Here is a 15,397-nt window from a genome sequence, read left to right as displayed (position 1 = left end):
AAGAAAATAGTATGTTTGAAAGCAGTTAACTCTATTCCTGAATATAGTAGGTGCTCAGGAATGTTAGTTTCCTTTCTTGACACAAATCCCAAGCCATTTTTACTGCAAGGCTTTTTACTTATTCAATCCTATAGGTAAAAGTGAATCCAACAGTTTCTACCTGAAATCTGGATTTTGTTGACTTTGCCCCCACACATCTACTCATGCCTTGTGCACTCACTCCCCTCTCCTACCCAGTTTGTCTGGAGTACACCACGTGGAGACTTCTCTCTGCCCTTGAACAAGAGGTCATCTGCCGTTTTCTTCCTCTCCTCTCCCAGCTTCCTTCACCTTGAGGAATCACTGTATTCCAAATGCCACCACTTCCTCAGGCCTCAGTACGCTTGGGGCCTCCCAGTGAGCTAAAGCAAAGCTGTGCTTCATGCAGAGGGTGAAAGACTGCCTCACAAAGTGGTCCTCCTGGACAGAAACATGGTGCTGCTTATGCTCCAATACTGTTCCAGGTATTTAGTGCAATAGCTCTGTCACCCTCCAGAGAACTTGCATTCATGAGGACCTGGGTCAAATCTAGGAGAGCAAGCCTTTGTGACTGGGCCTACCTCTTCTGTAAGACCCTGCCTCTTCCCTTGAGCTCCAACTGTCACCCCCTTACCCTTGGTGATCAGCAGATCCACTGACAGGAATCCTTAGGGACACCTCTAGATCTCTTTCAGATCATCCCCTCCTTACTAATCATGGACAGAATGGGCCTCACTTGCTTTTGCTGAGGTACATAAAGTTTCTAAATGGACTCCAAGGAAGGCACAGATGCTGTGAGGCAGCTGGAGGCCATGCATGAAAATTCCTCCATTCAGTCTCAGATGCACTCAGCATCCCATGAAAGATGTGATGAGCATATGGGCCTGGATGCAGAGCAGGATGTGTTAATATAGACTTGCTTTAATCTGAATATGAAAGGTGAGACCCTGGCAGCAGCTCAGGATGTTTCTGGAAGGACCCAGAATGCACACTGCAACACCAGGTAGAAAGTGAAGGCGGGCCTGCCAGATTGCATCATGCCGACGAGAGGTTCTCCTCCAGATTCCTTCCTGGCGTCAGGTGGCAAGGGGATGGCCTGTCTCCATGTGCAGTTGGGAGAAATGACTTTGAAGTAGCATGAAAACCCCAGCTGAAGAGAAGACAAAGTATACATTAAGAGAACAAAATGAAGGGGCTGGATGGATAGGTTTGTTTTTGAAACTTAGACTCTCTGAAGTAAAGTTGTCATAGTTACCTGCTTGTTTTTACTTGTATTTATGAGATCTGAAGGCCACAGAATTAAAATAATCCTCCCCTGTGTGAAGTGTGTGTCTGTAATAACAAGCACCAAGAAGCACCTGGGCCGCTCTCACTGTGTCAGCTTCATCTCCTGATATTATTTTTTCTAGTCTGTCAGTGTTGCCTGGGCCTGTTGAGAGGAACTCATGATTAGAAAGCAAAAGTTAACTGGACTTCCTTTTGCCACACACATTCAAGATCACTACAGATACAGACATATATTATTGCACACTCATAAGCAAAGTACCACAGCCTGCCCATACCTTACTCAGTTACAGCCACACATCTCTCCACACCAAAAAACATTTGCAAACACAGAAGGCCTCACTGGGGCATTTTACGAGCTTTAGGAGGAGGAGGATGCTGTGAGTCATATTTGTCAGCATAAATTCCTGATGTGCCACGGTGATAGAAAATAGAAGTAAGTTCTGGTTTGCATGTTTTTTAAGGCCTTAGTTGAGCAGTATAGGCACCAGGCTTGGATTTGTCCCTCAATGGCCACTTGGCCTTGGGCAAGCCATTGTTTTCTCTGTTCTCACATCCTCTCCTGCAAACTGAAGAGGCTGCCAACTTTAGGGTTCTGCCATTCTCAGGGGGCATAGGATGGCTCCACTTGCTAGTTTGCATTTGGGGAAGCTGAAATCCGGAGAAGAGCCAAGCCAAACTCTGTACTGCAGGGTGTGGTGTATAAAACCACTACCTTATAATTCATGAGCCTAGTGGGGAATTTGAAGATGATTCTGTAGGACACTAACATCTCCTTTCAATGTTTGGGTGAATGCTGGATTGACACAGTGCCATGTTAAAGTGACCATAGCAGAGTTTGCAGAAAATTATGTGTTTATCCCAAGTCTGTTATCTGATTTTATATATATGTGTGTGTATATATATCTATATATATGCATATATATAATCAACAGATGTAGAGGAATTGTCTTTCCAAGTTTATCTTTTTTTTTGTCTTTTTTTTTTTTTTTTTTTTTTTTTTTTTGTGGAGAACAGGGTCTCGCTATATTACCCAGGCAGGTCTCGAACTCCTGGGCTCAAGCTATCCTCCCACCTCTGCCTCCCTGAGAGCTGGGATTACAGGCGTGAGCCACCGCGCCCGGCCTTTCCAAGTTTATCTTAATTCTAAGCTCAAATTCCCAATTATTTTATGATTTTTCCTTTAAAGACCCCATGTTTTGAGCATTACCTGTCTACCAGGTGAACTTTATGTATTTAGTATAATTCATGTTTCCATTTTGATTGATTTTAGCCATTTAGCTACCAGGCAGATGTCTTAGCAGCATGAGATAATGGCTGGCGCTCCAGGCTTGGCTGATATATTTTCATCGTAAAGCAGAGAAATGTGAGGCAGGCATGACTTTGTTTGTAGGAAATGGATGCCTGCCATTTGATGTTTTGAAATATTGAAATCCACTCATGGACTCACAGGTCCAGGAACCTCTGCTATAGTACATTATTGCAAAATAAAATTGAGTTAGCCTGTGTTGGCTAACTGACTGCCAGTAATGAAAATGTTAACTTCGGGAAGAAGGTGTTGTGCCTACACTCTTCGCTGGCGTTCTCTTGCATTATTTTCTTAGTGTCACTGCAGTACTCTCTCTTGACGTCTGTAATCAAAGCCAGGATAAGTTCACCAATAGTCTCTTAGTCATGAATTCAGCATCACAGTAGACAAGGGTCATTTTTACTCCTACTTCCTTCAAAATGGAGAAGAGATTTCTTTGTGGGTTTCAGTTTGCACAGAACATTCTCTGCCTAAGTAGCTCAAAAGAGGAGTAGGTGGGATGACTTTTGAGTGGACCCATAATTTGGTTTTTGAGGAAAATAAAAGTACTGAGAAAATAGAAGGTTAAAGGCCACATAGTCCAGCAGATACGGTGGAATCTAATGCTTCTGAAAGAGGGCTGGTTCCCATCTTAATTTATAACTTTCAGTGGCCTAAGAGGACACTCAACTCTGGGAGACCGAAGCAGTCCACTCCCAAGGATCATTCATTTCAGAGCCCCTTGAAATCCTCATATCATGGGCATTACCAGCTATAGAAAATGGTTTGGTATCATGGTATATGATAATTTAGCAAGGTAAATTCAAACTCTTATTTTTTCAAAAAGTACTCAGACTTATTTTTACTAATATCTCATTCTAAAAATCAAATCAGACTCTGTAAGTCTGATTGCATTCCAAGTGACGCATGCACAGCTTCCTTGTTTTTCCATTTCACTGTTGAAGGACAGCTTGGTTGCATCTACATTTTAGTGATTATGAATAAAAGTGTGAAGGATTTTGAATACAGGTTTTTGTGTGGACAGAAGTTTTCAGTTCACTTGGGTAAATATCCAAGAGTGCAATTGTTTGGCCAGGACTATGGTAGGACTATGTTTAATGTTTTGTTTTTGTTGGTTTTTTTGAGACATGATCTCACCCTGTCATCCAGGCTGGAGTGCAGCAGCTTGATCATGGCTCACTGAAGCCTTGACCTCCCAGGCTCAAGCAATACTCCTACTTCAGCCTCCCAAGTAGCTGGGACCACAGGTGTGCACCACCACACCCAGCTATTTATTTATTTATTTATTTATTTATTTATTTATTTATTTATTTGCAGAGACAAGGTCTCACTATGTTGCTGGGGCTGGTCCTGAATTCCTGGGCTCAAGTGATTCACCTGCCTTAGCCTCCCTAAGTGTTGGGATTACAGATATTAGCCACTGTGCCTGGCCTGTATGTTTAGTTTTATAAGGAACTGCCAAATTGTCTTCCAAAGCACTGTTCCATTTTGCATTCACATCCGCAATAAATGAGAATTGCTGTTATTCTGCATCCCTACCAACATTGTTATTGTCAGTTTTGTGAATTTTAACCATTCTAATAGGTATGCAATGGTATTGCACTGCAGTTTTAATATGCATTTCCCTAGTGACAATGTTGAGTTATCTTTTCTTATTTGCCACCCATATATCTTCTTGGCTGATGTGTCTATTCAGATTTTCTACCCATTTTAAAAACTAAGCTGGTCGTTCTCTTATTACTGAATTTGAAGAGTTCTTTTTGGCTGGTCATGGTGGCCTACATCTGTAATCCCAGCCAAGGTGAGAACTGAGAGGCCAAGGCAAGAAGATTGCTTGAGCCCAGGAGTATGAGGTTACAGCAAGCTATGATCACACCACCGCACTCCAACCTGGGCAACAGAGTGAGACCCTCTTTCTAAAAAAAAAAAATATATATTTTTAAAGAGTTACTTTTATGTTCTTGATATAAGTTCTTTATCAGATATGTAAGTTGCAAATATTTTCTTCAAGTCTGTGGCTTATCTTTTCATTCTCTTATGTTTTCAAAAAGTAAAGTTTTTAATATTGACAAAGTCCAATTTATAATTTTTTAAGGGATTATGTTTTTATGTTAAAAACTCATCACCAAACCCAAGGTCACAGAATTTCTTCTATATTGTCTTCTAGAAGTTACATAGTTTTTACATTTTATATTTAGATCCATCAGCCATTTAAAATTGCATTTTATGTAAGATGTAAAATATGTGTCTAGATTGATGTTTATGCATATGCGCATCCATTTGTTCTAGCATTGCTTGTTCAAAACACTATTCTTCCCTTCTTGAATTAACTTTGCACATTTGTCAAAATTTTAACAATATCTGTATAGTTCTATTTCTGGGCTCTCTTGTCTATTGCATTATCTGTGTGTCTGACCTTCTGCACATACCACACTGTCATGGTTGCTGGAATTGTGTAGTGCCTTTTAAAGTTGGGTAGCATGATGCCTAAACTTTATTCTGCTTTTTCAAAATTTTTTTAGCTATTCTGGCTCCTTTGCCTTTCCATGCAAATTTAGAGTCAGTTATTCTTCACTTGATCTTAGCCAAAAGGCCAAGAAGCAATAGACTCAGCTATTCTATATTACAAAGATTCCTGCTGAGATTTTGATAGGAATGTCATTAAACCTATATTTTGGAAGACATTTTTATTATAGTGAGCCTTCCAATCCTTGAATATAGTGTATCCATTTATTTATTTTCTTTCATCAGCATTTTAGTTTTTAATCATACAGATCCTGATACATTTTATCAGATTTATACCTTTGAAATTTGTCAGGACTTGCCTTAAGACCCGGCAGATGGTATATTTTGGAAATTTTCCATATGCACTTGAAAAGAATATATATTCTGCAGTTTTTAGATGATTTTTAAGTATATGTCAATTAGGTCAATTCTGTTACTCTTGTTGTATAGAACCTCTGTGTCCCCTCTGGTTTCTGTATGCACATTGCTGCAAGAGATTGAAAAGTGTGTCACCATGATTGTGGATTTATCTAATTCTCACTTTGATTCTGTCTTTTTTGTTTGTTTTATGTATTTTGAGGCTGTGATTAGGAGCATACAAATTTAGAGTTGCTGTATCTTCCTGGCCAATTATTTTCTTATAAATACGAAATGTCCCTCCTTACCTCTAGTTATGATTATAGCCTTAAAGTCTACTTTATCTGGTATTAGCTGTGCCAACTTTCTTGGGTTACTGTTAGCATGTCATATCTTTTTCATCCTTTAACCTTCAACTGTTTGGTGCCCTTATTTTTTTTTTTTTCATTTTTTTTGAGATGGAGTTTCATTCTTGTTGCCCAAGCTGGAGTGCAATGGTGTGATCTCAGCTCACTGCAACCTCCACCTCCCGGGTTCAAGTGATTCTCCTGCCTCAGCCTCCCAAGTAGCTGGGATTACAGGCTTGTGCCACCATACCTAGCTAATTTTTTTGACTTTTAGTAGAAATGGGGTTTCACCACATTAGCAAGGCTGGTCTCGAACTCCTGACCTCAAGTGATCCACCTGCCTTGACCTCCTAAAGCGCTGGGATTACAGGCATGAGCCACCATGCCCGGCCTTGGTGCCCTTATATTTAAAATATATTTCTTATAAGTACTATATATAAATACGTGTGTGTGTGTAGCTATAATTTATATATTGTAGATGTATATAATTCTATATATGAGATTTATTTTGTTTATATACAGCTTGAAATCTTTTACTTGGAGCATTTAGTAAATCTACATTTAATGTAAGTATTGACATTTTAGGGCATACATTTACCACATTCCTCTTGATTTTTGCTCTTGTTTTCTTCCCAGTTTTTTTGTTTGTTTGTTTGTTTGTTTGTTTTTTTGAGACGGAGTCTCACTCTGTCGCCCAGGCTGGAGAGCAGTGGCCGGATCTCAACTCACTATAACCTGAACCCCTCCTGGGTTCAAGCAATTCTCCTGCCTCAACCTCCTGAGTAGCTGGGATTACAAGCACCCTCCACCAGCCTGGCTAACTTTTGTATTTTTAGTAGAGACAGGGTTTCACCATGTTGGCCAGGCTGATCTCTATCTCTTGACCTCAAGTTATCCGCCCTCCTCAGGCTCCCAAATTGCTGAGATTACAGGCATGAGCCACCATGCCCAGCCCTTTTTTCCTAGTTTCTTGATGTAGAAGCTTAAATTATTGATTTGGGACATTTCTTCTTTCCTAAAATAAGTATTTAGTACTACAGATTTCCCTCTAAGCATTGCTTCAGCCCCCTTCCAGATGTTGACATGTTGTATCAAGGTCATTTTCATTCAGCTAAGATTATTTTCTAATTTTTCTTGGAATGTCCTCTCTAACCCCTGGATTATTTAGGAGAGTGCTGTTTAATGCCAAGTGATTGGAAATATTCCTGTTACCTTGGTTATTAATTGCTAGTTTAGTTCCATAAGGTCAGAGAATATATTATATATGGTTTCAATTTTTTTAATGTGTTAAGATACATTTTATGACACAGAATACTGTATACATTGGTAAATATTCCTGGATTCTTGCAATATATGTGAATACTGTTGTTGATGGGGTCAGTGATCTACAAATGTCAATAGGATCCATGTGGTTGATGGCTTCCTCAGTTCTTCTACATCCTTGCTGATTTTTGTCTACTCATCCTATTTCTTACCATGAGAGGAATTTTGAAATCTCCAACTACGATTGTGGATTTATCTGTTTTCCTTTTCAGTTGTATCAGTTTTTGCTTTCTGTATGTATAATTTCTACTGTTAGATGTATACACATTTATTGTTATGTCTTCTTGGTTACAAAACCCTTTAATCAAAATATATCCCTGCTAATTTTCTTTGCTCCGAAGTCTACTTTGCCTGACATTACTATAGCCACTCTAGCTTTCTTTTGATTTATGTCTGCATGATATATCTTTTTTCATCCTCTTACTTTAAACCACTATCTCATTATATTTGAATTAACATTCTTACAGACAATGTAGGGTTGGGCCATTTCTAAAAATCATTCAGGAGATTTCTTACTTGCTGCATTGAGATCATTTACATTTAATGTAATTCTTGGTATGTTACAATTTAGTTTGCCTTTTCATTTGATTTCTGATTAGGTCCAGTGTTTTTATTTCGTCACTCTTCCTTTTCCTGCTTTCTTTTAAGCTATTTGAACATTTTAAATATTAAATTTTAATTTATCTATTGTGGGTTTGTTTTTTTTTTTTTAACCACATCTCTTTGTATAATTTTTTAAGTGGTTGCTTTTGGAGTTATAAAATACTTAACCTTTCAGAATCAACTTATGACAATATTTTACCACTTCAAATGGAACATAAAAGCCTTACTACCATATAGGTTCCTTTGCTCTCCCCCATCTTATGTTCCAGCTGTCTTATATGTTACATCTACATACATTGAAAACCCCATCAATACAATATTATATGTATTTGTTGTTTTCTACTATTAAACAGCTTTTAAAGAAAGATAACATCCTGTTGTATTTACCATTTTTGTTGCTCTTCCTTCATTCCTGATGTTCCAGGTTTCCTTCTGGTATTATTTGCTTTCTCTCTGAAGAGGGAGTAAATTTTTTATAGCCGCTCTGCTTCTATTAGTTTTCATTCATCTGAGAATATGTTTATTTCACCTTCATTCCTAAATAATATTTTGAAACCATGATATCATTTCTGAATGGTATCTTCTAGGTATGTAACTCTAGTTTGGTAGTTCATTTCATTTAGCATCTTAAAATCTTCTGGCCTCAGTAGCTTCAGATGAGAAATTCACAATAATTCAAGTTATTTTTACCCTATAGGTAATATATCATTTTTTTTTCCTGCCCATATGCAACATCCATCAGCAAGTTTGATTCTGATGAGTTTGGATATGGATTTCTTTAGGTTTAACCTTGTTTGGGATACATTGTTTCTTGAATCTGTAGATTTATTTCTTTCAGCACATTTTGGAATAGTTTTAGTTATGATTTCTTCAAATACTTTTTCATTCATTCTCTGTCCTCTCATTGTGGAACTCCAATGACACAAACCTTTTGTTATTGTCTCATAGGTCCCTGAGGTGCTATTCATTTGTGTTCTCAATCTTTTTTTTTTTTTCGATCTCTGCTGCTGAGATTGGATAATTTCTATTGATCTATCTTCAAGTTCACTGACTCATTCCTTTTATTGTCTCCATTCTGCTATTGAGTCCATCCAGTGAGGACTTTAAATTTTTGGTTATTGTTTTTAGTTAGAAAATTCTCATTTGATTCTTCTTTGATATACTCTCCTTTTTTACTGATACATTCTATTGTAATACTTGTTTCAAGAGTGTTAGTGATTGTTTTTAGCATTTTTATAATAGCACTTTGAAGTCTTTGTCAGATAATTCCAACATGTGTCATTTTATTTATTGTCCTCTGTTGATTTTTTTTTTTCATGTCAGCTGAGATTTTATGGTTGCTTTTGCCAAGTAATTTTGAATTGTATCCTGGTCATTTAAAATATTGCATTGTAAGACCCTGTCTTGTTAAATACTACAGAGAATATTGATATTTTTGTTTTAGCAAGCAATCATTCTGATTAGGTTCAGGCTGCAGGTTGGAATTGTAATTTCAGTGTCATATTAGTTTCACAGGTTTTGCAGTGCTGTGTGCATCTATCTGGTGGGTCGCTCCCCAGGGGTCAGTCTGGGATGTGAGCAGGGATACATTTGTTACCTCAGTTCTTCAATTCTGTGGCATGCTATTGGGATCGGTTCCATGCATACACAGGTTGGGCGTGAGGCCAGGAGTTCATAAACAGTTTTATGGAGTAACTTTACTAAGCTCTTCTTGATTCATTCTCTCCCCAGTACTTTCTGGTTCCCTGGGTTTCCCATTTTCTGTCTGGCCTAAAACTGCCTAGTTCCATGATTATGCAACATCCAGGCCAAACACTAGGAGAACAGAGAAAGAATAGAGTTCTGGCTTCAGGCTCCTCTTGCTGGCTACTGTTGCTGCCACCTCTGTCCCCACTACCACTGCTGCCATCACAGAATGGCCTGGGACACAAGAGGAGGGAGAAAAAAGAGCAAAACAATCTTGAGGGGGTTTCATCTACTCTCTAGGGTTTGGGGGATTTCCCTTCTCAAGCTGGGTTTCTCCTACTGCTTTTGGGGTTTGGGTTTGTTGCATCCAGGCTGAGAAAGAAGTGGTAAACTCACTGCCAGTTCAGTGGTGCTTTGAATTCAGTGTTGTCTGCTATTTACCTGTTGCTGTTTGCTTTTCAGTGTTCTCCAATAGCTGCGCTGTGGATTTGCATCCAAAGGGAGAGAAAGAGTGTCATGTGTTTTCTCTGTCTTACTCAGAACTGGAACCTCTGATTGATATAATTTAAAATTTTTATTTTTGAATTAACTCATCCTTATATACAGAACAACAGCTGATGTTATTAATAAGAATCACGTAAATGGCCAAACCACATAGTTTTCAATTGGCTTTGTTTATGTCTACGTTTATGTCAGCTACACATGATACTATTTTGGTATCTTCCTTTGATCACATAACTGTCACTGTAGATTTCTATTTGCACCTTCTAACCAGCCTTGTGGACGAAAGTCGTCTTCTGATTTATTTGCAACTTGTGGGTGATTTCCTGGGAGCACAGCCTCTGCACACCATCTCATGGCAGGGCTGCTCAGGGGCAGTGAGTCTGGATGTAGTCAGCTGACCTGTTTGATGCAGTTCTGAGAAAAATGAGGTGGGAATACTCACTGAAGACCCTGATGTTGAGTGTACCTTCAGTGTAAGTTTATGCATACTTCAGACATAATTGAACTACAGCTGACATTTTTAAGCAATAGTCTTTTGAACACATCAAGTTGGATGCAGTTTCAGAACAAATTGACATGCAGCTCTTCCGAGTTGCAAATCTTTGCAGAAATCACACCTGATGCAGTTGAACTGCCAGCTGTTCTCTGGCATACTCAGGAAGTGGGAGAGGATCTCAGTGGAGGTGCAAATGCATTCGTATGTAATTCAGAGTTCATGTTAATGTTGAGTTACCCCTGTGACCTATCATGAGTGATTGGTTAAAAAATGTTGAGCCTCTTAACTAAGGAGACAATAATCCAGCCTTGGTTGCTGTGATCAAAGTCAGCTGAAGCCATCCTGGTCCAACCTCATGGTGGGGAATCTGGCTCCATGTGGACTCCTGTAGCACTTGGTTACCTCATAAATAAAACATGATATATACTTACCTTGTAAGGTAGGCTGTTGAGAAGATTAAATGAGAAAACATATAGGAAACAGCTTTCTGAAATGTAAAGTGCCATACAAGTGTTTATTACAAGAAATTTTAAACTAACAAAGATAACAATAGGAGGCGATGGTAAATTAAGAGAAGCAAGTCTAATAGTAGAATCAAAGCCTTCTCTTCTCTGCCTTTCAGGACATGGACTCATTTTATAGAGGGACTGAATTGTAAGGTCTCTGGGTGCCAGAGCTGGATAAATCCCCACCTGAGCCTATTCTAGCCCTGAGAGTTTATGATTCTGCAAATAGGTGCTACAGAGTCAGGCACGCCCAAGTGTTTTTCTCACAGGACTGTGGCGATTAGCATGGGCACACTTCCTGGGGTTTAGTTATTAATGCCTCTCTCCCAGGTCCCCAGGCACCTTCTTGGCATCCTTCTGTCCATATGAAAGAGATCATGTTGGGCTCAGAGCCCCAGAAACAGATTTCTAGTTGCTAGCCAGGCCTCCTGAGTCCCAGCACAGAAAACGTAGTTTTGCTTTAATTGGAAAGTTCAGGTTCCCAGACACAAACCCTCCTGAGAGAGCTGCAGGAGGCATCCTGCCCTGAACTGGCCGTCTCCTGCCCCAGCGGACTGCCTTGTCCCTCCCCAAAGGACCACCAGTGTCCTGCCTCTTTCCCCTTGGTCAGCAGTACTCTGGGGGGGAGGTTAGGCATGGGGGTTACAGACAAGCCCAGGGGACACCCTCCCCAGTGCCTTAGGCAGCCACAGCACCATGCAGGCCTGATACTCAGGGTGCCCATCTAACAGGGCATGAATCAGGATGGGTCAGCTGACCACTGTCTTCTCCCTCCTGCCCTTGCAGATCACCTCCAATGAGAAGCACTTGGAGAGCCTCAAGAATGCGGGCAGCCTCCTGCAGGCTCTGGAGCAGCTGGCCCCCAGGAGTAGGTAAGTGGGGCCGGGAGGATCAGCAGAGTCTGCTCCGGATCAGCACACACTCTCAGCCATTCCTTTCTTCACTCCCCCCGCTCATCTCCCTCCACACCAGGGACCACCACCTTCCAGCCCATCACTGTCCACTGAGATCCTTCCCACTGTGGGAGGGGAAGCTCTACCACTCCACCCACCGGGAATCCCCAGTTATGGTGGGGAAGGTGGGGGCACAGGAATCCACAGGGGGAGAGAAAGTCTTAGTCATGCCAGGGGAAACAATATTCCCACCTTGACACACCCACGGAGGTTGAGTGGATGACCAAGTGGGAGATATAAGGAACCTCATGAGAAAGGCAGCCCCTGGCCTGTGCACACGTGCCCCCATCAGCAGCCCAGGCAGAGGCATCCTCATCACCACCTTGTGGAGGACTCAAGGCCCAGGCAGGGCTGGGGCAAACGTGACAGCTTAGTCTGCTCTGCCGCACCAGGCTACCTTCCTCAGCCAGAAGTTCCGAGGGACCACATACAACTGCGTATTTGACACCCAGAAGCTGACAGCATGGGGTTAGGCCAGCCTCCCAGTCCTTGGCTGTACAGTCAGTGTGTCTAGAACATCCTAGCAGTGAGTTCCACAGACAGGGGATAGGCCTATCACCCAGGAGCACGTTACATGCTGTAGAAGCAGAAGGAGCCGGCATCCCAGCCAGCCCCACAGAGACGCTGATGCTCAGTGGAGCATGTCCCCACCGTGGGGAGAAGGACCCGCCTCCTGTGGGGTGCCTGACCTTCACTGGACCTGGAATGCTGTCTGCCATTTCCTGGTAGATTCTGTTTTTAGAACTACATGTTTCTATGAAGTCTGCTTCCTGGTGTGCTTTGGGTTTGTTACTAATCTGAAGAAAAATAAGTGGCTGAAGCATTGCTAAGAAGGTGAATTTGCAGAGAAGGTTCAATTCCAATCAGCCTTTTGCATTTAATCCTGGATAGGTGAGAGGGGAGGACACCATCCTTTTTAGCCTAACCCTACCCCTTTTGTCTTCAGCATAAACCATAGAAGTAAGTTCTTATTCATGGTTTTCTGTGAGGTGAGGGGCAGGAGAGACTGACTTTGCTGCAAGAAGCCCCTTCACACCTTGCTGAGCCCCTGCCATGTAAGGTGTGAACAGTGACTCCCTGGACTGGCCTATAAGCCTCTTGTAAGACCGTTTTGAGGAGCACATGCCATCGGATCCTGACCTTGTGCAAAATGCCATTATGAAGCCAGCTACACAGATTTATGCTGAGGGCACAGAGAAAGCCACAGAGGAGTGGAGTTTGACAGACAGCTCTGGAGAGCCCCTTCGCTCTAGGCACCTGCGCTATGGGACTCCTCATAGTAGGGACCTACAACTGCCTTTTAGCCAAAAATAGCACATCCTCATGCTGGACCCAAATTTGGACCAAATGTGTCAAAACAAGGTTCAGTGGTCCATGAGGCTGGTGGTCTGTCCTGTACCCACACCCAGTACTCCAGCATCTCAAACGTCTACACCAGACAAATCTTGTGTCGGGCAGGGAAGTTGCTCCTGCACAGTTCTCGTTTGGACTTTGCTCAGATGGCCTAACCAGAAAGGTTTTCTTGTCAACCAAGAACGAATGGATGGCATTCTCAGTTCCGATGCTGCTCTGCCAGTCGTTTCTGTGCTTTCCAGCCTCACTGGGCCTGCTGTGTGCGGGTGGGCAGCATGGCCCCACCAGTCTAGCCTAGACTCAGCCAGGGGCGGGCCAAGTTCAAACGCATTCCTTCTGTCACACAGGGGCTTTGATGCGCAGAGCAGGAATGCATGGCACGGTCTCCTGGTCACAGCCCCATCCCACTGCCACCCACATCTTTCATGCAGCGCCCCCACCCATTTATTTGGTACCAGCTCTATTTCTGTGCAGTCAAGAGTGTGCCACGAGCTAATTTTACACTTCAAGGGTCACTGGTTTCAGTCTTTTCTTTGCTAACAGTTGTTAAACATAGGTTTAAATGTGTCTCAAACAATTTGCTCCAGTAACAAAGTTCCCATTTTAAGCTCTTAATTGCACATTCACACCTCTAAGAGTAAGAAAGCTCCTGGCTGATTGGCTGGAAAGGGCAATGGAGCAGGGAGGGTCAGTGTGTGGAGTGGGTCTGGGACACATGAGTCAGCTCCAGGCAGGAGCCGGGCAGGCCCACTGAGGGCCCCAGGCCTGGTGGAGTCTGGCTGCCTACAGCTCAGTGGCAGTGTTTCTGGCAGAGGTGGCTCAGATAGTGACTGGTGGCTGGGGCTGGGAGCTCAGAAATAGCTCTTTCCAAGAGGATGCTGCAGCTGGTCCATCAGATAGTCGGGTATAAAAGAGACTGGCCCCTTGCATTTTACCTTAAAGATGCCTATTAAGTGTACCTACTTTGGTTTTTCTTACAGTTCATTTGCTGACAGCATGGTGGCTCCCTTGGCCCTGGAAATCCTCCAAGCTGTTGGACACTAGGCAAGAAAGTGCTTCGCACAAGCCCACCCTGTGACCCCAGCCCTCGGATGCACAAGCGAGGTCAGCTCCCAGACATCTTTGCCACATCCCCTCACAGCTGTATTTGGACCTAATAAAGTCACCTGAACGCAGAACCTGGTGGCCCAAGTGCTCACTAACCCCAGGGCCTAGAAAACTGACTCAGAATGGACTTACTCGGTTCCTGTGGAATGCATCTGGGAAGCCCAGGGTTGTTAGCTGTTCTCAGGAATGTCCTTTCCCTCTCTGTGTGGGCCAGGTGGGCTAAGGTTAGCACTGCCTGTGGTAGTAAAGCAGTGGATGCGAAGCACAGTCCTCAGCCTGCCAGCATCTGTGAGCATCTCTCCTCTCCTCAGGGAAGAGCGGAAGGGCGGACCAGGCAGGAATGCTCTCCCAGCCACAGCTCCAGAGCAAGCCTTTGGAAGCTAATCTCTGAGCCTCTTATCTTCTCCCCTTTTACATGCCTGGCTTTTGTTCATTTCAGGAGCAAACTGATTCCAAGAATCCTGGGGAGGACTAGGTAAGACTCACTGACCAGCACAGATAGTGAAAAGTTTGCCTAAAGGAATGCAAAATGCTCAAGAACACTGGCTTCCTTGACGGTTTTCCCATCTAGATGGGATGATGGCATCAGGGTCGAATCATTTCCCCCAACTTCTGCCACTTGATCCCGTATCTGCCTCATGTTCCCTCTCACGTATGCCTTAGAACCTCCTATGTAAGAGTCAGTCAAGCCCATGGCAATATTTGGTGGATACTGTGGAAGTATGTTGGGACTGCTGCACTGGGCAGGCTTACTCCTGAATCTGGACTGGGTAGGTAGGGGTGGGCCCTGGGCAGCTCCGACCAGATGGGTAAGTTGAGGTAATGCCTTGACCTTTCTGGGGCCTCATTTTCCCCATCTGCAAAATGAAAAGGCTACACTGAATCAGTGGCTGCCAAGCCTTTTCCCAGCTCCAGTGCTCTGGTGCTGCTGCTTAGGGGATTTGCCTTCTAACACTGCCCAGATGGATTCTGTCCCAGGCAGTGGCCATGTTGGCCCACAGTTGGCCCCATCTACTGCATCTCAGGAAGCTGGTCATGCTGTCATC

The 15,397-nt window shown here is 42.7% G+C and overlaps 1 protein-coding gene across 5 annotated transcripts in view; it reads left to right on the top strand.

Annotated features, from left to right (window-relative positions):
- Positions 1 to 14,618, top strand: part of ULK4 (unc-51 like kinase 4) — a 709,752-nt gene extending 695,134 nt beyond the window's left edge. For all 5 annotated transcript variants that reach the window (XM_050780350.1, XM_050780346.1, XM_050780348.1 and 2 more), the window contains 2 exons: positions 11,725 to 11,810; positions 14,225 to 14,618. In XM_050780350.1, coding sequence (XP_050636307.1) covers positions 11,725 to 11,810; positions 14,225 to 14,288 — 150 coding nt within the window. In that variant the 3' untranslated portion in view covers positions 14,289 to 14,618. The remainder of the gene's footprint in view (positions 1 to 11,724; positions 11,811 to 14,224) is intronic.
- The last annotated feature ends 779 nt before the right edge of the window (positions 14,619 to 15,397 follow it).

This window comes from Macaca thibetana, chromosome 2, assembly GCF_024542745.1.
Source record: "Macaca thibetana thibetana isolate TM-01 chromosome 2, ASM2454274v1, whole genome shotgun sequence".
Lineage (NCBI taxonomy): Eukaryota > Metazoa > Chordata > Mammalia > Primates > Cercopithecidae > Macaca > Macaca thibetana.
Note: the sequence above shows the minus strand (reverse complement) of the source record. Positions and strands in the feature narration are given on the sequence as shown.